General features: G+C 45.6%; 1 protein-coding gene and 1 long non-coding RNA gene across 7 annotated transcripts in view; one reads left to right on the top strand and one right to left on the bottom strand.

The window, feature by feature from the left end:
- LOC147254489 (kinase suppressor of Ras 1-like) overlaps window positions 1-21,516 on the top strand; it is a 116,582-nt gene that overhangs the window by 60,350 nt on the left and 34,716 nt on the right. For all 6 annotated transcript variants that reach the window (XM_086216136.1, XM_086216138.1, XM_086216135.1 and 3 more), the window contains 2 exons: window positions 15,772-15,829; window positions 15,932-15,986. In XM_086216136.1, coding sequence (XP_086072262.1) covers window positions 15,772-15,829; window positions 15,932-15,986 — 113 coding nt within the window. The remainder of the gene's footprint in view (window positions 1-15,771; window positions 15,830-15,931; window positions 15,987-21,516) is intronic.
- The window catches only part of LOC147254492 (uncharacterized), a 54,853-nt gene continuing 44,910 nt past the window's right edge, over window positions 11,574-21,516 (bottom strand). The window contains exons 2-3 of the long non-coding RNA XR_015118168.1: window positions 11,766-11,954; window positions 11,574-11,631 (exon numbers count right to left, since the gene is read on the bottom strand). This is a non-coding gene — a long non-coding RNA (uncharacterized LOC147254492). The remainder of the gene's footprint in view (window positions 11,632-11,765; window positions 11,955-21,516) is intronic.

Raw genomic sequence — 21,516 nt, forward strand, 5'->3', positions numbered from 1 at the left:
TTAGTTTCTTTTGGCCACGGTCTCCATTCGTGGCGTCCCTTTTTTAATATGTTCGGTCTCTTGAGCCAGTTGTTTCCTTAGCAGCAAGCGTCTCTTCATTGCAGTGGCATGTGTGTGTGTGTGTGTGTGTGTGTTCTTGTCTGGTGCATGACCTGTCAAATACAGTGATGACGACCTGTCTGTGAGCGGTGAACCTTTCCCCTCACCCTGTCCTCTATCCACTTGCTGTTGATTGCTCCCTCTGGTGTCATCTCTTCTTCTCCTGTTGTTGTTGTGTCCACCACAACTATCCCCTACTCTTGTGTGGGCACTCATGTGACCAATGTCCAGTTTTCCCACAGTTGAACTATGGGTCATCATCAGAGTTGAGTGGAGTGCTTCTTCTGATGGGGCGCTGATTACGGTTCAGTTGTATGCTCGTATACATCACTGTAGCATTGTGAAGTTCAGAGTCTTTCTTGTGTTGGTTTGTTTTTTTCTTCAGCCTTCTCTTGTTTCTCATGATGGACAGCATGTCATCTGAGTTCTTCCAGTCAAGCACCATCATTTGCACCCACGCATGACATGAGCTTTGCTTTGTTGAGTGCTGGGCGAAGGCCTGCTAGAAAGGGGCCACTCAGATATTCTTCCCATGCACTTGAAGTATCACCATGTTATGCCCCAGTCTAGGGGTGCCTAGACCATGACAGGGGAAGTCCCCTTCTTCCATAAGTCCCAAGTAGCCACAAACAAGGATTTGTTTGAATTTAACGAAAAGGATTTATTTACCAAAATAAGTAAATGAACATATAAATGTGGAAAAGTAAATAATGCTGAGTTTCTAGGCTTCAGGGTGGACTAAGGTCAAAATAACAAAAAATAAAAGATCCTGTCTAAGAAGTAAGTAACTAATATAACTAAATGAAGGAAACAAATGACAAAAGACTTACGTCCCTAACTAAATAAACAGGAGAAAACAAGGTTAACAAAACTGGCAGCCCACCCCTACCACTCAAAAGAAACCATCTACAGAACACACAAGGGTTTAAACACAGCAGAAGTATGGCCAGAGGAGGATGAAGTATGCCTGCATCCCACAAGCGATTGGCTCCTCATATTCCAGGTGGTTGTCAGTTTCAACCAATCACTGACAGGACGTAGAGCCTTTCCACCAATGGTCGCATGGCTGTGGCACACACCTATTTGCATATAAAAGACTGGCTAAAAAGTACAACCACATCATAACAACCAAGCTGAGTTGGATGGTCAATACCCCCATGGCCAATGAACAGTCCAGTAAGACAGGTAAGATAAGCATCACTTGTTCAGTTTCTTCCTGGTGACAGGCAAGAACCTTCGCCATAATGAGTTTCAGAGGAAATGCATTTACCATACCATCACCAATTTCAGCCACTCGTCCTTTGTTGGCTGCATTGTCACCATGCTCCTAGTCTGGATTCACCAAATGAGCTTCCTGTTGGAAGAGAGGTTGAAGTTTAGTAAAGTCACATGCTGTCATCATGAGACCAACAGTCACTTTAGTTCAGACACAGGGGGTCTGAATTCCTTGCACCATCATGTGAATGTGTCTTTGAACTTTGCACCATCATTAGTTGAATAAGGCAACAGTTCTGCAGTCATGGGTCGGCAACCTTTAACACTCAAAGAGCCATTTCGACCCGGTTTCAATGGAAAAGACAACACTGGGAGCCGCAAACACTTTTTATATTTAAAATAATACAATACACACACGCACACACCATAATTTCCGGACTATAAGCCGCACCAGCGAAATTTAGGTAAAAAACAAATGTGTACATATACAAGGCCATTGGACAATAAGCCACAGTTGTTTTACTGTTTAATTACCATATGTAAGGGTTCGTGCACAGGGGATTGTCAGGAAAGAGATGGCTGTTTGGGGAAGCTTCCGATTTGTTAGCATTTCCTACAAACAACAAGTTGCATTTATGCATAACTTATAATAATAGTATGGAACATGTACCGTGCTGTGTAAACTGTACTGTATCACATGATTCATTGCGTTTCAGACACACAAACTTTCACAGCATTTGAAAAGTATTTACTGTGTCAAAATAAACGGTGAGCTCTCAGCGCACTTACCATAAACAAAGCTTACAGCGCTCGACGAGGCTATGCCTAAATTAATAGGGCTGCGACTAACGACTATTTTAATAGTCGACTAGTCACCGAATATTGAAACGATTAGTCGACTAATCGGATAATTAATTTTTTCTTAAATTTAGCATGAAGTTGATTTTATTATGTGGCAAATGATAATAAACACAAGAAAGATCGGTACAATGAAAAATCCATCTTTTATTGAACATACTTCAGATTCGTACAAAAATAAAATAAAAATGTCCTGTCTAAAACCAACTCGGCCCAGTGCTCGGTCAGTAAAGACATAAATCAATAAATAAATAAACCTTTGTCCATTTTTTTAGGGACAGGCAAATGAATCACAAATCAAAATCAATTTAAAATTTTTATAGCAAAAATAAGCTTATAAAATGTACAATGTATGTCATAAAAACCGTACTGGCTTGAATGTTACTTGAATCTCACAGAGGTGAGTCAGACTCCCTTTCGTTCAACTGCCCGATGGGATCCTTTAAATGTTCGTGCATCACCGCCATGATACTGCTTTGCAAACTTTGCTAGTACTCTTTTTAATCGCCGTATCCAGGCTAAAATGCTCCCAAACTTTAGAAGTTTTGGTGCTCGTACCTGATGTTGACGCCGCCATTTCTGTATGTTAGAGACAGAGATGCTACTGCACATGCGCGACTCTCGGCAGAGATTATAAATCAAGTGTGATGCCTCACTATGTTGGAAAAACGCGTCTGGCGACAATAGTCGACAATGGAACTCATTGTCGACTATTTCTATTATCGATTTTTGTCGACAAATCAACTAATCGTTGCAGCCCTTTAAGTGTTTTTTAAAAGTGCCTGTAACACAGCAGTAGGCCTAAAGGTGCTGTAACGTCTGTTTAAAACATAACCAGCCTACCAGAAACCGCCAGCCGCACCGTTGTATAAGCTGCAGCGTTCAAAGCAGGGGGAAAAATTTGTGGCTTATAGTCCAGAAGTTAATCATAAAAATAGTATAAAAAATTATGTATAATTTTATTTTGATATTTCGAGATCACAGTAATCTTACAATTGACAACTACAATTAAACAAATGCACAAACACAAAGAAAATACTTTGTTCAGATATTGCGCAGTTTTGGTGTCGCTGGGCTTTCCGCGCATGCCGGCTGCCAGCTGACACGTCGAGTGCTGTCAAACGTCTCTGAAGAAGGCGAATGCTGATCACAGAAATTGCACAAGGTCTGAAGACAGAAGTTAAAAACTTTGACTTAATTAGAAGACATGGTACACATTTTTGAGACAAATAACATACACTTCAATCGGACACTTGTGATTTATTTTCCCAAGCTACGCAGAGCCGCAACATAAGGATGAAAGAGGCTCCGGAGCCGCGGGTTGCCGACCCCTGGTATAGGAGTTACACGGAAATGATGCCTCCACAAACTCAGAAACAAGAGGCACATTTGACTCTGCGTACCAAAAAAGGGCAGTATAATAATATACAGATCGATCACTTAGAGAAGTAAGATGGCTCAGAGTCTTGACAAGAGGAGAGCAGCTTGAATAGTCTGTGTCCGAAATGGGAGGGGTCTGCAGAGAGCTGCCTGTTTCCTGACCCTGGACTGGTACAGGTCCTGGATGGAGGGAAGTTCAGCACCGATGAGCCTCTCTGCAGACCTGATTGTCCGTTGCAGTCTGGACCTGTCCTTTTTGGTGGCTGATCCAAACCAGATTGCTGTTCGATGTACCTGAGAAAAAGGGGAAAAGAGAGAGAAAAAGGAAAGAAGTTTGTTGTAGTGTTATTCTGACATCAGACAGGTAGATGGGTAGAGGCCTGACGAAGTGCAACCCGCTGTTCCTCCAGGTTGGGGCTTGGAAACAGGGCATAGGGAAAACACTAATACAGGCAAAAAAAGAGAAAGAACCCAAAACCTTTTTGTAATGTTCTTTGTCTGATTATGTAAAAAAAGAAAAAGAATTATGCGGCTTTTTGCAAAATAGGAAAGGCAAGGCAATTTTATATGTATAGCCCATCTTTACAAGTACAGGTAGTTCATCTCAAAGGGCTTCACATGGCATCATAACAACATCTTCTGCCCTTAGACCCTCACATTGACTGGGGAAAAACTCCATAGAAAACCCTTTTAACAGGGAAAAATCAGAGAAACATCAGGGTGAGCAACAGAGGAGGGATCCCTCACCCAGAATGGACAAACATGCAATAGATGTTGTTACAGACAAGAAAACAGTTTATAATACAGAATGTGGAAAACATGGAAATGTTAACAGCAGCTGAAGAGGGAAGCTTCTGGTAGGCAAGGGAGGCAGGCAGAGCAAGCCAGCTTAATGAGAGGGCTGGATAGTAGGGAAAAAAGGGGGATTATGCAGGTGGCAATTGGTGCAGAGAGATGGAGCTCCAGTGGATCTGTGGAAACACAGAGAGATGCGAGGCACCACGGCCAAACTACAAAGAGCAACAGATAATGATAGTGACAGTTCAGAATGTGCGAAGAGGAGAGGAGAAGAGAGGAGAAGAGAGGAGAGGAGAAGAGAGGAGAAGAGAGGAGAGGGCTCCATGTAACCACGTGTCCTCCAGCAGTCTAAGCCTATAGCAGCATAGCTATAAAATGGTTCAGAGCTTACCTGAACCAGCCCTCACTAAAAGCTCTGTTATAGAAGACGGTCTTAAGCCTTGACTTAAATGTAACTTAACTTAAAAGTAGTCAGAGTGTCTGCCTCTCTGACCCATGGAGAGAGCTGGTTCCACAGTGAAGGAGCCCGGTAACTGAAGGCTGTACCTCCCAGTCTGTTTTTAGAAATACTGGGAATCACTAAGAGACCTGCATTCTGGGGGCGGAGTGCTGTGGTGGGACAGTAAGGAATAATGAGTTATTTCAGATAGGATGGAACTTTATCATTGAGAGCCTTATAAGTCAGCAGAAGGATTTTGAAGTCAATTCTAAATTCTACAGGAAGCCGGTGGAGAGAAGCTAAAGTGGGAGAGATGTGTTCTGATGTGCTCTCTCCTAATTCCTGTCAAAACCCTCGCTGCAGCATTCTGGACTAGCTGGAGACTAGAGAATTTTTCTGACATCCTGACAGGAGAGAGTTGTCGTAGTCCAGCCTAGAAGTGATAAATGCATGCTCCAGTTTCTCAGCATCACTCTGGGAAAGGATATTCCTAATCTTAGTGATACCCCAGCAAGCAGGCCACACTGGGCGGCCGGTCTAGGGGGCCCGAGTGGGCAGCCCGCACCGGGCCTGTAAGACTTTGCTCATTGGCAATACGCTGGCACCATAGTGCTGGCCCCGCAATGGCAGCCCTAACTAAACCCATGGGGCACCTGCACTGGCCCTGCGATGGCCCGGAGCAGGCAGCCCTAACTATACCCACGGGGCGCCTGCACTGGCCCTGCGATGGCCCTCAGCAGGCAGCCCTAACTAAACCCACGGGAGACCTGCACTGGCCCTGCGATGGCCCCCAGTGGACAGCCCTTATTTAGCCTTCACTAGGCCCTCATTTAGCCGACACTGATATTGCAGGTAATTACCCTGCTAATCATACATGTATAAATAAACAAGTTTCACACATCTAAAATGGATGCACTCACTGATTCTCGCTTGTGTCAAAAACGCACGATTCAATAAACACACACAGACATAACACACTTGAGTTCTTTTTTATACCAAACTTTATTTGTACTTAACTGGTGCATTACAAAATTCGAATTTTTAAAAAATACTTGATCGGTTATGAGGGTGAATCTTATATAAAAGACGGTTAGATAAATAGAATATCTTTGCTTATATTGTGTAGTAGTCGAATAAATCAGATGATTGCACGGTAGTATCTCTGTTTTATAATAGTTTGTAACTCAATGGGCCACTTATGAACGTCATACGGCTGCCTCTTGAGCTAATCAGACGGCCGGCCGACCGGGAAATTTTCCGGGCCGTCCCGATAGCCACTCCGCGCCTACAACGCAACGTTCATAGTGGCTGCATCCACGCACATTCCTACTGTGATGTGTGCGTCCACGGATACAGAGGCAGACACACACACACACACACACACACACACACACACACAAAGAAAAAGACAGACAGGCGCGCGTCTGTATCCCTGCGGGCTGCCGCTTTAGCGCAGGCACAAAAAAATCCCTCACGGAACCGTTCATTGACCGAACCACACGGGACCCACCCCGAGGGTGTGGCCATGAACAAGCAATGATGGAACAAACCATTCATTGACCGAGTATGGGACCCGCCCCGAGGGCGCGGCCATGAACAACTAATGTTGGGACAACAGAACAGATAAAAACCGTGATTGCCACTGAATGAGTAATGTCCCACAGACAGCAGACTGATAGAGAGCTGTTAGGGAGTGTAGGAAAGGACCCACTTGCAGGCTACAGTTCACAATCCAAGATGTTTAATGAACAGCAAAAAAAGATACAAGAAATGCAGGCAAAGTCAAAAACAGGGACAGGCAAGATTCAAGTGTCGCAGACAGTCAGGGTAAATACTGGCACGATCTGGCAAGGACTGAACAGAGCCCTGGGCTTAAATACCCACAAGAAATGATTATTAAAGCAAAACAGGTGTGCTGTAAAAATGGCGGGAAACTGAACAAAGGGCTGGGTGGGGCACAGCCACAACACAGCAGCACATGTGGGCCTGTAAAACAAAGCACACATGAAGCAGAATCAACACAAAAGCACATTTTGCAGGGAACTAGAACAAAAGCACAACAGAACACTAACATTACCCCCCTTTCAAAGGGACGCCTCCTGGTGTCTAAATGGGGTGAGCCTTAAGAAAGTTCCGAACAAGGCTACGATCGATACTGTTCCGGGAAGGAATCCAGCATCTCTCTTCTGGACCATAACCCTCCCAGTCAACTAGGAACTGGCGGCCGCGGCCACGGCGGCGAACATCCAGGATCTGGCGAACTGTAAAAGTCTCAGAGCCGTGAATGACACGTGGTGGGGGTGGGGGTTTAGGGGCAGGGCAGAGCTGGTTGCAGATGAAAGGCTTGATCCTGGAAACATGAAATGTTGGGTGGATACGGCGGAGGGTGGGGGGGGGGGGGGAGCTTGAGACGAACAGCAGAGGGACCAATGATCCTCTGAATGGGGAAAGGGCCAATGAACCTGGGGGCAAGTTTCCGAGACTCTACCTTGAGCGGAATGTCCCGGGCAGAAAGCCAGACCCGCTGACCCTCACAATAAACAGGAGCCCTTGAGCGGTGACGGTCAGCTTGCTGCCTCATCCTAGAGGATGACCGCCTCAGAGCCAATCGGGTCCTCCTCCATGTCTGGCAGCAACGGCGGATGAAGGCCCTGGCAGAGGGTCCTCCGACCTCTACCTCCTGATGCGGAAACAAGGGGGGCTGATAACTGAGACAACACTCAAAGGGAGAGAGGCCTGTGGAAGCAGATGGGAGAGAGTTAATGGAATACTTCACCCAGGGGAGGTAACGGCTCCATGAGGACTGTCTCTCTGATGTCATGCACCGCAGGGTTGCCTCCAGGTGTTGGTTGGCCCTCTCCGTTTGACCGTTACTCTGGGGATGGAAGCCTGAGGACAGACTCAAAGAGGCACCAATGAGTGAGCAGAAAGCCTTCCAGAAGCTAGAGGTGAATTGTGGGCCACGGTCAGAAACAATATCCAGGGGCAAACCATGGTACTTGAAGACATGTTCAAGGATAAGGGTGGCAGTCTCCTTGGCAGACAGGAGCTTAGGTAGAGGGATGAGGTGGACAGATTTAGAGAAGCGGTCCACCTCTGTGAGGATGGTGTTGTTACCATCTGAGATGGGAAGGCCAGTGACAACGTCCAGTGCAATGTGGGACCAGGGCCTCCCGGGGATGGGGAGAGGTTGCAGAAGTCCGGCTGGGGGTTGAGTAGAAGTCTTATTCCGAGCACAAACGGAGCAGGCAGAGACGAAAGCATGGGCATCCTTCCACATCGTAGGCCACCATAACCTCCTCCTGATGAAGGCGAGGGTCCGCTGAGCTCCAGGATGGCAAGAGAGACGGGAGGAATGCCCCCACTGCAGGACCTGGGAATGGAGGCGTTGAGGGACAAACAAATGGTTAGCAGGACATTGCCTGGGGATGACACTGTTGGCTTGGGCAGCGCGAACCTTGGCCTCAATATCCCACTGCAATGCCCCGACAAAACAGTGATCTGGGAGGATATTACTGGGTTCCTTGGAGACATCAGATAAAGGAAAATTGCGTGACAGAGCATCTGGTTTACCATTCTTGGAGCCAGGGCGGAAGGACAGGGTGAAGTTGAACCGAGAGAAGAAGAGAGACCAGCGGGCTTGGCGAGAGTTGAGGCGTTTGGCAGAACTAATGTACTCAAGATTCTTGTGGTCGGTCCACACCAAGAACGGCACAGCAGATCCCTCAAGCCAGTGTCGCCATTCCTCCAGAGCCAGTTTGACTGCCAGCAATTCACGATCGCCAATGTCGTAATTGCGCTCTGATGGGGAGAGACGGCGAGAAAAAAAAGCACAAGGGTGTACCTTTCCATCCTTAGCTGACTCCTGGGACAGGACGGCTCCAACGCCCACATCGGATGCGTCCACCTCCACAATGAACTGCCGGCTGGGGTCAGGTTGTTCAAGAATGGGGGATGAGGTAAATCTTCTTTTAAGGTCGTGGAAGGCCTTGGAAGCTGCAAGAGACCAGGAAAACTTAAGGGTAGAGGTAAGGGCAGTGAGTGGGGCAGGCAGCGCACTATAGTTCATTATGAACCGTCGATAAAAATGTGCAAACCCCAGGAACCGCTGCAGCTCTCGACGGGTAGCGGGTTGAGGCCACTCCAAAATGGCCTTGACCTTAGCCTGATCCATCTCCATCTTTCCAGCAGACACAACACATCCTAGGAACGAGACTGTTGGGCAGCGGAACTCACACTTTTCAGCTTTAACATAGAGATGGTTCTTTAGCAGTTGCTGGAGAACCTGGCGGACGTGACAGACATGATCTGAAGGGTTACGGGAGAAAATTAAAATGTCATCTAAATAAACAAATACAAACTTGTTTATCATATCCCTCAGGACATCATTCACCAGGGCTTGAAAGACTGCTGGAGCATTGGTCAGACCAAACGGCATAACTAGATACTCATAGTGGCCAGTAGGGGTGTTAAAAGCTGTCCTCCATTCATCTCCCTCCCTTATCCTAACCAGGTGATAGGCATTGCGTAAGTCGAGTTTGGAAAAAATGGTTGAGCCATGCAGAAGTTCGAAGGCAAAAGACATGAGGGGCAAGGGATATCGATCCTTGACTGTAATTTCATTGAGGCCCTGGTAATCAATGCATGGGCGAAGAGAACCATCCTTCTTGGCAACAAAGAAGAAGCCTGCACCCGCTGGTGAAGATGAGGGGCGGATGATGCCTGCTGCCATTGACTCCTGGATGTATTTCTCCATAGCCTCCGTCTCAGGTTTGGAAAGGGAGGACTACTGGACTACTGCAACTCTCTCCTGTCAGGATGTCCTAAATACTCTCTAAAGAGTCTCCAGCTGGTCCAGAACGCTGCAGCGAGGGTTTTGACAGGAGTTAAGAAGAGAGAACACATCTCTCCCACTTTAGCTTCTCTCCACTGGCTTCCTGTAGGATCTAGAATCGACTTCAAAGTCCTTCTGCTAACTTATAAGGCTCTCAATAATAAAGCTCCATCCTATTTGAAAGAGCTCATTAGTCCCTACTGTCCGACCAGAGCACTCCGCTCCCAGAATGCAGGTCTTTTAGTGATTCCCAGTATCAATAAAAACAGACTGGGAGGTAGAGCCTTTAGTTACCGGGCTCCTTTACTGTGGAACCAGCTCTCTCCATGGGTCAGAGAGGCAGACACTTTAACTACGTTTAAGTCCAGGCTTAAGACCTTCCTCTATGACAGAGCCTTCAGTTAGGACTGGTTCAGGTAGCTCTGAACCATTGATAGCTATGCTGCTACAGGCTTAGACTGCTGGGGGACACATCAGGTTACATGGAGCTCTTCCCTCCTCTCCTCTCCTCTCCCCCTCTCTCCTCCTCTCCTCCCCGCACATTTTTGGAACTGTCATTACCATTACTTGTTGCACTTTGTAGTTTGGCCTTGGTGTCTCGCAGTCTCTCTGTGTTTCCACAGATCCACCAGAGCCCCAACCGCCGCCTGCATCGCCCCCCCCCTCTTATTCCCTACTGTTACACCGGCCTGCGCTCCCCTTCCATGAACCAGTCTGCCATCCAGTCCCCCATCAAGCTGGCTTGCTCTCCCTGCCTCCCCTACCAGAAGCTTCCTTCTTCAGCTGTTATTAACATTTCCGTGTTTTCCACATTTTGTATTGTAAACTGTTTTCTTGTCTGTAACAACATCTACTGCACGTCTGTCCGTCCTGGGTGAGGGATCCCTCCTCTGTTGCTCACCCTGAGGTTTCTCAGATTTTTCCCTGTTAAAAGGGTTTTCTATGGAGTTTTTCCTCAGTCGATGTGAGGGTCTAAGGGCAGAGGATGTTGTTATGATGCCATGTGAAGCCCTTTGAGACAAACTGTTTGTGAAAACGGGCTATACAAATAAAATTGCCTTGCCTTGCCTTGCCTACAGCCTGCCTCTAGGTGGCACCCTCACAGGTAGGAGATTGATGGAGCAATCGTATGGTCGGTGAGGAGGCAAGGCGACTGCTCGGGACTTACTGAAAACAACCTTGAGGTCCATATAGCAAGCAGGAACTGCTGTCAGATCAGGGAACCCCTCTGGGGAGTCTCCAGACAACAAGGCAGGAACAAGGGCTTGACGAAGGCAACAAGACAGGCAGGAAGGACTCCAACCCATGATTCTGTTATTGACCCAGTCGATCTGTGGGTTATGCTTAATGAGCCAGGGACAGCCCAGGACTACAGGGGCATGGGGAGAGTCAATTAAATGAAACTGGATCAACTCACGGTGATTACCAGAAACCAGTAAGGACACAGGGGGTGAGACATGGGTGACTCTTCCCAGTTTCTTGCCGTTCAGGGCATTGGCCACTAGGGGGGATTGGAGGGGTAGTGCTGCTATGCGCCACTGTGCAGCCAGGGACACGTCAATGAAGCTCTCATCTGCCCCTGAATCAATGAGGGCACCTGTCTGGTGTTGTTGACCATGGCACTCCAAGGTCACAGAAAAAAGGGTTGAGGAGGAATTAAAAGTAGTTGCACTCACCAATACTCCTCGCCTTATTGATGAGCTTTGCCTTTTGCTGGGCATGATGAGGCGTAGTGGCCTGCCCCCCCACAGTAAAGGCAGCTGTTAGAGCTGAACCTCCGCTGTTTCTCTGTAGCTGAGATGTGGTAGCGGTTTATCTGCATGGGTTCGGGGCTCACAGTTGTATATGCAGATGGAAACCGTGGGGAGGGCGAGGGCGGTTGAGTGGAGGGGGAGTCTTGGGTCAGGCGGAGAGGCCACCTGGAGTTCCTCCACTTGCGGCGCTGCTGCAGCCAAGAGTCGATATGAATGGCTAGATCCACCAGCGTGTCCAGACCAGTAGGTGGCTCCTGTGTGATTAGTTCATCTTTAATTTGATCAGAGAGACCATTAAAAAATACATCAAAAAGGGCTTCGGTATTCCAACCACAAGAGGCCGCAAGAGTGCGGAATTCAATGGCGTAGTCAGAAACTGACCAGTTACCTTGCCTGGCATGTAGCATCTCCCATGCTGCCTCTCTGCCTTGCTAAGAGCGATCAAAAACCTTCTTCATCTCAGCTGAGAAGGCTGCAAAGGTGTTGCAGAAGACTTCCCTGGCATTCCAGACTGCCGTCCCCCACTCTCGTGCTCTGCCTGAAAGCTGGGTGATCACGTAGGCCACCTTAGTTTGCTCTGTAGGAAAAGCAGATGGTTGCAGTTGAAAAATCAGATCACATTGGGACAGGAAGGAAGAGCAAGTTCCTGGCTCGCCAGAGTAGTGCTCTGGGGGAGGCAGACGGGGCTCTGAGACTGGGTTAGCTTGGGCCGGTGGCTGAGAAGATGGAGGAGGTGGTGTAAGAGACAGTTGGAGCTGTTGTACCTGTGCAGCGAGGTCAGTAAAAGCAGTAGACAAGGTTCTAAAGGACTTTCCAAGTTCATCAAGGTGGCCTTGTTGTCTGCCAAGTAACACTCCATGCTGTTCCAGAATGGACTTGAACCTAGCTGGTCTGCTGGATCCATATTGGCCAGATCGTACTGTTAGGGAGTGTAGGAAAGGACCCACTTGCAGGCTACAGTTCACAATCCAAGATATTTAATGAACAGCAAAAAAAGGTACAAGAAACGCAGGCAAAGTCAAAAACAGGGACAGGCAAGATTCAAGTGTCGCAGACAGTCAGGGTAAATACTGGCACGATCTGGCAAGGACTGAACAGAGCCCTGGGCTTAAATACCCACAAGAAATAATTATTAAAGCAAAACAGGTGTGCTGTAAAAATGGCGGGAAACTGAACAAAGGGCTGGGTGGGGCACAGCCACAACACAGCAGCGCATGTGGGCCTGTAAAACAAAGCACACATGAAGCAGAATCAACACAAAAGCACATTTTGCAGGGAACTAGAACAAAAGCACAACAGAACACTAACAGAGAGCCATATTACGGAGCGGTTTTGAGAAAGGAAAGCTAGCTTGCAGTACCAACTTAGCTAACATCCTGTGAAAAACAGTTCAAATTAAAAAGTTAAAATTCATAGTTTAGAGAGAATATAACTGAGAAATGTCTTGGAAATTTCCAGTGACCCACTCACCCTATTGAACTAATAAAATTAATGAAAACAAATCTATGAATATTACCAGAAAATCAGGAGCCACAGGTGCAAAAGTCCTTTGGGCCCCACGTGGGCAAGCCCGCACTGGGCCAGCATGGGCTTTCTGTGGCCAAAGCAGTATGGTGGGCTGGTTTCAGGTAGCCCACAGAGAGCCAAGACCTTTGGGTTCCATGTGGGCAAACCTGCACTGGACCTGTTAGGGTTTGGTCTGGGCTGGCCCTAGCCCACAGTACCCGCAAAAAGCCTGCATGGGCCCCACTGGGGCCTGTTTGCAGGGACTGTGCAGGTGGAAGAAGGTGGTCTTAGTCACATGTTTTATGTGGGAGCTGAAGGAAAGGTCCAGGTTAAAAAAGACTCCATGGTTCCTTGCAGTTGTACTTGGGGTCAGGGTGATGCCATCTCGAGTAGCGATCTGATTAGAGAGCGTGACTCTGATGTGTTTAGGTCCAAGCACGATGACCTCAGTTTAATCTGAATTCAGTAGCAAGAAATTAGAGGACATCCAGGATTGAATGTTTTTCTGGCACCCTTGCAAATTGGTGTAGGGGAGAGTGGGGTAAGTACAGCATAGGAGCAAGTAGTTCCACCCCCATTTAAAAGGAAACCAGAGAAGAAGTAGGTCATATGACCACATTTATCTGAAGAGGCAGCCATTCCACACAACCTGTAAAGAGAGCAGCCACATGGCTTGAGAGGTAAGCACGTTTAAGACCAAAAAACACTTTTTTGCCTTCCAAAGTAAATTTTCTACGTTCATGTTTTTTTTGGTACTGTGTTTGAAGAAATGTAGACAAGTTTGAAAACAGTTAACATATGTTTTCGTGCTCTAGTAAGCTACAAAATGAGTCAACAAAGATCGCTGGATGCTAGCTCAAAAAAGCTGGAGGGTGCATTTTTTCCAAAATGGCTGAGTTGGGGCAAGTGGTGCCAAAGGAACTGGGGTAAGTTGTGGCGGTGGCACTACTTACCTCGACTACACATTTTTCAGTTTTCTATTTCTTGGTAGTTTATTCTTAATTGTACAGCACATAACCATTAAAACTGTATCCCCTTCTTAATTGTAGACCAAATACCATCATGCCATGCTGTTACAAAAGGAAGACTGACAGGCATTCAACTTCTGTTGCGGAGGTGGAAAGAGCAGTGCAGGAGGTGCAAAAGGGGAAGTCCATATGTCAGGTTGCGATTGAGATGAACATCAACAGGATGAACATTGCTAGATATATGAAAAAGAAAGGAAAAGTAACAAAGGCAGGCTATAAAGGAACAGGACAAGTACATCAAGTCTTCAAGACATCATGGAGAGAGAGCTGGCTGACCACATTAAGACACTAGCAGATATGTTTCATGGCCTAACTACCTGGAAATGCTGTGAACTGGCTTTTGAGTTTGCACAAAGAAATAATGTTGTGATCCCGGCCAGCTGAACCAGAGAAAAGCAGGTTAGGTTAATAACATTTAATAACAAAAGTATAATAGGAAGAATAATAAATATTTTCAGCTTTCAGTATGCAGATAGCAGAGAAGCAAAATTGGATTAGCTAGTTATTTGGAGGAATGGATAGTTTCAATTTATTTAATAATGTATTATAATGTAATGTGCTAATAAGCTTTTCACCTTATAGGATATGACTTGTTCAAATCCTTTGCAGCACGCTACAAGTTGTCATGCCGCACTCCTGAACAACTATGTGGGATTTGTGGACACTGTTGAGGGTGATGAGCTAAATGCTAAGTTTCTGAAGAAAACTTCAAAGATGTCTGCAGATTTGGAAAGCACGTTCTGAGAAAATTATGAAAGTGTCATCCTTCTACGAGATGTGCTCACTGTCCTGCCCGCACCCCAAAAGCTTGGAGGCACCGCAAGGAGAGAGAATAAGTTTGTTTTCCCTGTCTCTGTTGAAAGGTGGAATGTTATGTAGTAGACCAAATCCCTGTCCCCCCTCCCGTCCTTCTCCACCACCTCCCCCTCCCCTCCCTCCCCTCCCTCCCTCCTCCCTCCACCTCCTCCCTCATCCCCCTCCAACCCCCCCCCACCATTCCGCTCCCCCCCACCATCCCCACGCCCCACCCCACCAAACCCCCCCCCCCATCCGACTCACCAAACATCCTGTTCACTTATGTTCAATGCATGCTGCAGTTGATTAGGTTTTAATTTTTTTTTTTTAAGAATTTAGATCACATGTTCAAGTGGCAAAAAAGACCTTATTTTTTAAAATTTGTCTTTACAAGTAAGATCTAAGTTTTTAACCAATGCTGTTCTTCCTTCAATCAAAACAATTCTGTTCATTGCTTAAGGTACAGTTCAAAAGAAACTGTTTAGAACTGCATTTCAATGGAATTTACCTAAGTTGTTCATGTGGTGAAATTCCAATATAAATAAAAAAGTCATTTTCTACGGCATTTGTATTGATTTTAATAACATTGTCATTTGTGATATGTGAAATAGTCTGTTTTACTTCAATAATCATTGGCACAACTTACCCCAGTGAATTTTCTCTAATGGCAGAACTTAACCCGCACCTGGGGCAAGTTGTGGCACAAAACCACTTTTTTTGGTAAAGCTATATTTCCCCCCAAACTTATTTAAGATCCAAAGGTATTGTTCCCATAGATGCACAACATCCTAAAGTTGATGTACATATTTTAATTTGAAGAATTGCTGTCACCCCTTTGCTTTAAACGCACAAAAAGTAAAAACTGGCTCTTCTTACCCCACTCTCCCCTACTGGCTTCTGTCATCTGGCTTCATCGACAAGTAGAGTTAGGTGTTTAGATCTAAACACAATGACCTCAGGCAGGAAACAGGCTTCTAAGAAATATTGCACTTGATAATAATTCATGAAAGTTTTCTGCAGGATGATTATCTTCCACTAGTTCAGAATTATGCTGTTTCTCAACAGATATCCCTCCTTCCAGATATACCATTGGTCAACATTTTGGCACCCTCTATGAGTCTGGGTAAGAGACAACGGAAGAAATGTCACACTTGCATGTGACAGTTTCTGAATTTATTAATACTGACATTAATACTGTTTGAAATTATTGTTTTTTTTCCCTCAGAGTGTCACAGGTTTCGGCCAGTGGTATGCAGCTAATGGCAAAAGAACAAGGAGGGGTGAGTCTAGGCTGTCAGAATTACACTCACATTTGGCGAGATATTTTTGTTTACATAATTGTCCCCAAGTCAATATCCAGAATTCAGAAAACCATCATACAGTATTCCTTATATACTATCAACCACAATAGTAGATAGTTGATTTGCGACACTTGTCAGTCAAGTTGGGGGCAGTGAATGTGTTGTCCACCAACAAGCTTGTTTTGATACTCCGTTCATTCGGCGGGCAACACAGTGTGTCCTCCAGAATTTAAGCGGTGAGCTCTGGCTCTTGCAGCAATAGAATGGATGCTGCTTTGTCTGTATTTTGAAAAAGTAAGTGTGCGGGTCAACCCAAAATCCCTGAAGCAGCTGGTTTTAAATGTACCATATACTGTGCATCAAGCTTCTTTTTTGAAATTATCTTTTGATTTGGAAAGACAATTTCCATCACATACATTAATAACAGACTTAGTCATTCAAGAACATGATAAAGAATGGATGAAGGAAGTTTGAGTGATTATGTTCATACTGCCCTTCCAGGATTTTCTTGTATGAATCATTAATTTTTCCATTGAAGAAATAACAAACAGAACAGAACAGAGGAGCACACCATCTCATATAATCAAAACATCACAAAAAAATGATGGTAGGTTTACACAGAGCTGGTTGACTGGTTTTACATGCTCAGTCCATTTGGTCCAGATCTTATAAATTTTTCTTTTCAACTTTGAGTTTATGTAGACAATATCTTTTTCCCTCAATCTCATAGACAATTAAAATCCATTTATCAATGGTGGTAGTGTGGTTCTACTTTTAACTATTTCCTCGTGAGGGGAGGGCAAGGCAAGGCAAGGCAAGGCAATTTTATTTGTAGAGCCCGTTTTCACAAACAGTTTGTCTCAAAGGGCTTCACATGGCATCATAACAACATCCTCTGCCCTTAGACCCTCACATCGACTGAGGAAAAACTCCATAGAAAACCCTTTTAACAGGGAAAAATCTGAGAAACCTCAGGGTGAGCAACAGAGGAGGGATCCCTCACCCAGGACGGACAGACGCGCAGTAGATGTTGTTACAGACAAGAAAACAGTTTACAATACAAAATGTGGTAAACATGGAAATGTTAATAACAGTTGAAGAAGGAAGCTTCTGGAAGGGGAGGCAGGGAGAGCAAGCCAGCTTGATGGGGGACTGGATGGCAGACTGGTTCATGGAAGGGGAGTGCAGGCCGGTGTAACAGCAGGGGACAAAAAAAGGGGGGGGGGTGGGGGTGTGATGCAGGCAGCGGTTGGAGCAGAGAGATGGAGCTCTGGTGGATCTGTGGAAACACAGAGAGACTGCGAGACACCAAGGCCAAACTACAAAGTGCAACAAGTAATGGTAATGACAGTTTAAAAATGTGCGGGGAGGAGAGGAGGAGAGAGGAGAGGGCTCCATGTAACCAGATGTGTCCCTCAGCAGTCTAAGCCAATAGCAGCATAGCTATCAATGGTTCAGAACTACCTGAACCCGTCCTAACTGAAAGCGCTGTAATAAAGGAAGGTCTTAAGCCTCAACTTAAAAGTAGCCAGAGTGTCTGCCTCCCTGACCCATGGAGAAAGCTAGTTCCACAGTAACTGAGTAAAGGAGCCCGGTAACTGAAGGCTGTACCTCCCAGTCTGTTTTTAGAAATACTGGGAATCACTAAAAGACCTGCATTCTGGGAGCGGAGTGCTCTGATAGGACAGTAGGGACTAATGAGTTCTTTCAAATAGGATGGGGCTTTATCTTTGAGAGCAGAAGGATTTTGAATTCAATTCTAGATCCTACAGGAAGCCAGTGGAGAGAAGCTAAAGTGGGAGAGATGTGTTCTCTCTTCTTAACTCCCATCAAAACCCTCGCTGCAGCGTTCTTGACCAGCTGGAGACTCTTTAGAGAGTATTTAGGACATCCTGACAAGAGAGAGTTGCAGTAGTTCAGCCGAGAAGTGATAAATGCACGCACCAGTTTCTCAGCATCACTCTGGGAAAGGATATTCCTAATCTGCGATACTTTGCAGATGGAAGAAGGCGGTCCTAGTCACATGCTTTATGTGGGAGCTGAAGGAAAGGTCCTGGTCAATAATGACTCCAAGGTTCCTTGCAGTTGTACTCGGGTTCAGAGGGATGCCATCGAGAGTGGTGATCCGTTTAGACAGCGTGTCACTGAGGTGTTTAGGTCCAAACACGATGACCTCAGTTTTATCTGAATTTAGCAGTAAGAAGTTAGAGGACATCCAGGATTTAATGTTTTTCAGGCAGTCTTGCAGATTAGTAAGCTGGTTTGTGTCATCTGGCTCCATCGACAAGTAGAGTTGCGTATCATCCGCATAACAGTGAAAGTTGATTGAATGCTTCCGGATTGTGTCACCTAATGGGAGCATATAAAGAATGAAGAGAATCCGGCCTAAAACTGAACCCTGTGGTACACCATATGTAACTCTGCTATACGCTGAATGGTCATTATTAACATTAACAAACTGAAACCTGTCAGGTAAGTAGGACTTGTAAGGGAAATTCTCCTTGTAGATTGTTGTACCCTTTAGTATGTGAACATACTTGACACTGAATGAGTCACAACAAAGTTTATTTCTTGTTATTCTCATAGGTTCTTCACTCATACACCCATCTTATTGTGCTGGGACACCCTATATTATGATATATAATGTTAGTATATTATTACTAGGGCTGCACGGTGGTGCAGTGGTTAGCACTGTGGCCTCACAGCAAGGAGGTTCCGGGTTCGAGTCCCGGCTCGGGCGCGGGATCTTTCTGTGTGGAGTTTGCATGTTCTCCCCTTGTTCTCTCCGGGTATTCCAGCTTCCTCCCACCATCCAAAGACATGCAATTTTGGGACTAGGCTGATTGGATTCTCTAAATTGACCATAGGTATGAATGGGAGTGTGAATCGTTGTTCGTCTCTGTATGTTGGCCCTGCGATGGACTGGTGACCTGTCCAGGGTGTACCCCGCCTCTCGCCCGTAGATGCTGGGATAGGCTCCAGGCCACCCGCGACCCTTACTAGTAAGGAATAAGTGGAAGATGACGATGGATGGATGGATATTATTACTATATATATTTAATGACCTTAGCATCAACCGCTCTTCTTTTCATCTCAGGTTATATCTATAAGGATAACCTGGGGCTCCTTACTATTTCTTAATAACACATACCACATATGTAGACAAACACACAACGTTGTAACATATATATACATACATATGTACATGCATACATATATATAAATATATATAAAATGAGCACTTTTCACGTGAATCACGATTTCAACGGACTGCTGTCCGCCACCCGCTCCTGACCTCAGGTGGGATCCCGTCTTCCGTTTGTCGGAGCGGAATTTTCCCTGAGTCTTAAGAGACTCCTGCCGGCAGTTGACCCTCAGTCCAGGTTCAGGTGTCAGTCAGCAGACCGTCCATCCCATCCTTGTCTCCAAATATGTAAGGGAAATTCTCCTTGTAGATCGTTGAGAGTTGCTAATACTCTGAAGAATTACAGATTCGATATGATGAATCAAGTGTTTTTAATACAGGCAGCATGGAGAGAAGACTGCTGAGTGTTCTCTCCCGATCTTTACAATGTCTCAACCTTTATACCATTCAACAGCAAAGGGCAGAGGGTTTCTCCATCCCAGCAATGACTGTATCACCTGTTCATCAGCTGCGTCTCCCCCCCCCTTCATCCTGTCTGCTACTGTTGTCCATTTGTTCCTTGAGGTCAGGAGATGGCCATAGAAACTCATGTGATTGACAAAATGCTTTCTGAGACTAATACTCCTAATCCACAGTATCTGTTAATTTAATTCCTACAGATTTAAACCACTTTAGGGCAGGTCCTTTAATCCCAATTTCATGGTCTAGTCTCTGAAGCAGGATGCTGTGGTTGATGGTGTCAAATGCAGCACTGAGGTCCAAAAGTACAAGTACAGAGACGAGACCTCTGTCTGAAGCTATAAGAAGATCATAAGAGACTTTGACCAGTGCTGTTTCAGTGCTATGGTGTTCCCTGAATCCAGACTGGACGGCTTCAAAGAGATCGTTGCCGTGCAGATGTTCATGTAACTGCTCCAGGACAACTTTCTCAATGATCTTGGAGGTGTAGGGGAGGTTGGATATAGGCCTATAGTTGGCTAACACATCTGGGTCAAGAGAAGGTTTTTTAAGGCAAGGCAAGGCAATTGTATTTGTAGAGCCCGTTTTCACAAACAGTTTGTCTCAAAGGGCTTCACATGGCATCATAACAACATCCTCTGCCCTTAGACCCTCACATCGACTGAGGAAAAAACTCCATAGAAAACCCTTTTAACAGGGAAAAATCTGAGAAACCTCAGGGTGAGCAGCAGAGGAGGGATCCCTCACCCAGGACGGGCAGACGTGCAGTAGCTGTTGCTACAGAGAAGAAAACAGTTTACGATGCAAAATGTGGGAAACATGGAAATGTTAACAGTTGAAGAAGGAAGCTTCTGGAAGGGGAGGCAGGGAGAGCAAGCCAGCTTGATGGGGTACTGGATGGCAGACTGGTTCTTGGAAGGGGTAAGTAAAGGGTTAATGACAGCCACCTTAAAGGCCTGTGGCACATAACTTGTGACTAAGGAAAGATTAATTTGGTTCAATATAGAAGTGTTTACCAGAGGGAAGGCATCCTTAAGTAGTCTTGTCGGGATGGGATCCAGCAGACAAGTGGCTGACTTGGAGGAAGTAACTGTAGCAGTTAAGTCTGACAGGTCAATGGGGGAGAAGCTGTCCAAGTATGCACCAAGTCTGGGAGGTGCTTCTGTGGGAACTGTAGTCTGTCCTCCATTACTGGCAATTTAATTACATATGTAATATGTTTATGGATCTCTTCCCAGTAAGGTCTTCTTGCCTGGCAGTCACAAAAAATATTGAAGTGGTTAAAATAATTTCTACTTGCAGGTACCTGAAAAAAAAACATCTCTTCCCAGTCCATGATCTTTCTGTAGGGCTTCAAAACCCTGAAATGTCCTTTTGTGGACAAATGTATGTAGTTAAACATTTTGAGATCCATATCTTAAGTCTACCACCAATTCAATTTGGTGCAAAGTCTGAATCATAGGCACACAACCTCAAAATGAATGTGGGGGTCATCATGATTTTCAATATACCAAACATTCATTCCATCCAACTCTGTCGATACTATACTGTCTTTCGAGTATCCAATCACCTACTTGTATATAAATTGGGATCTGCTCAGCTGACATACAGGTGAGATGCTAGGTCAGTAGCAGAGCCATGATGTGATCTTGGGGAGGTTGTTCTGTCTTTTTCCCTGTTTGTCTAAACAGGTCGTTATGAAATAACTGGGGTTGTGTGTTGGTTGGTTTCCCTTGAGCCTCAGTATAGGAAGGAGGAGGCAGGTGTGGAGCAGCTAGAGTGCTCAGTCAGGGTCTCTGATCTTCCTGATTAGTGCTAGTCATTAATAGTTTCAAAAACTCATTAAATGCCACTTGGAATTGAGTGGCGCTGTAAACTTGACATAATCGTCCTCCTTAGGAATTT

Source organism: Aulostomus chinensis, chromosome 10, assembly GCF_037954235.1.
Source record: "Aulostomus chinensis isolate RoL2024-O1b breed Wild chromosome 10, RoL_Achi_v1.0, whole genome shotgun sequence".
Taxonomy (NCBI): Eukaryota; Metazoa; Chordata; class Actinopteri; order Syngnathiformes; family Aulostomidae; genus Aulostomus; species Aulostomus chinensis.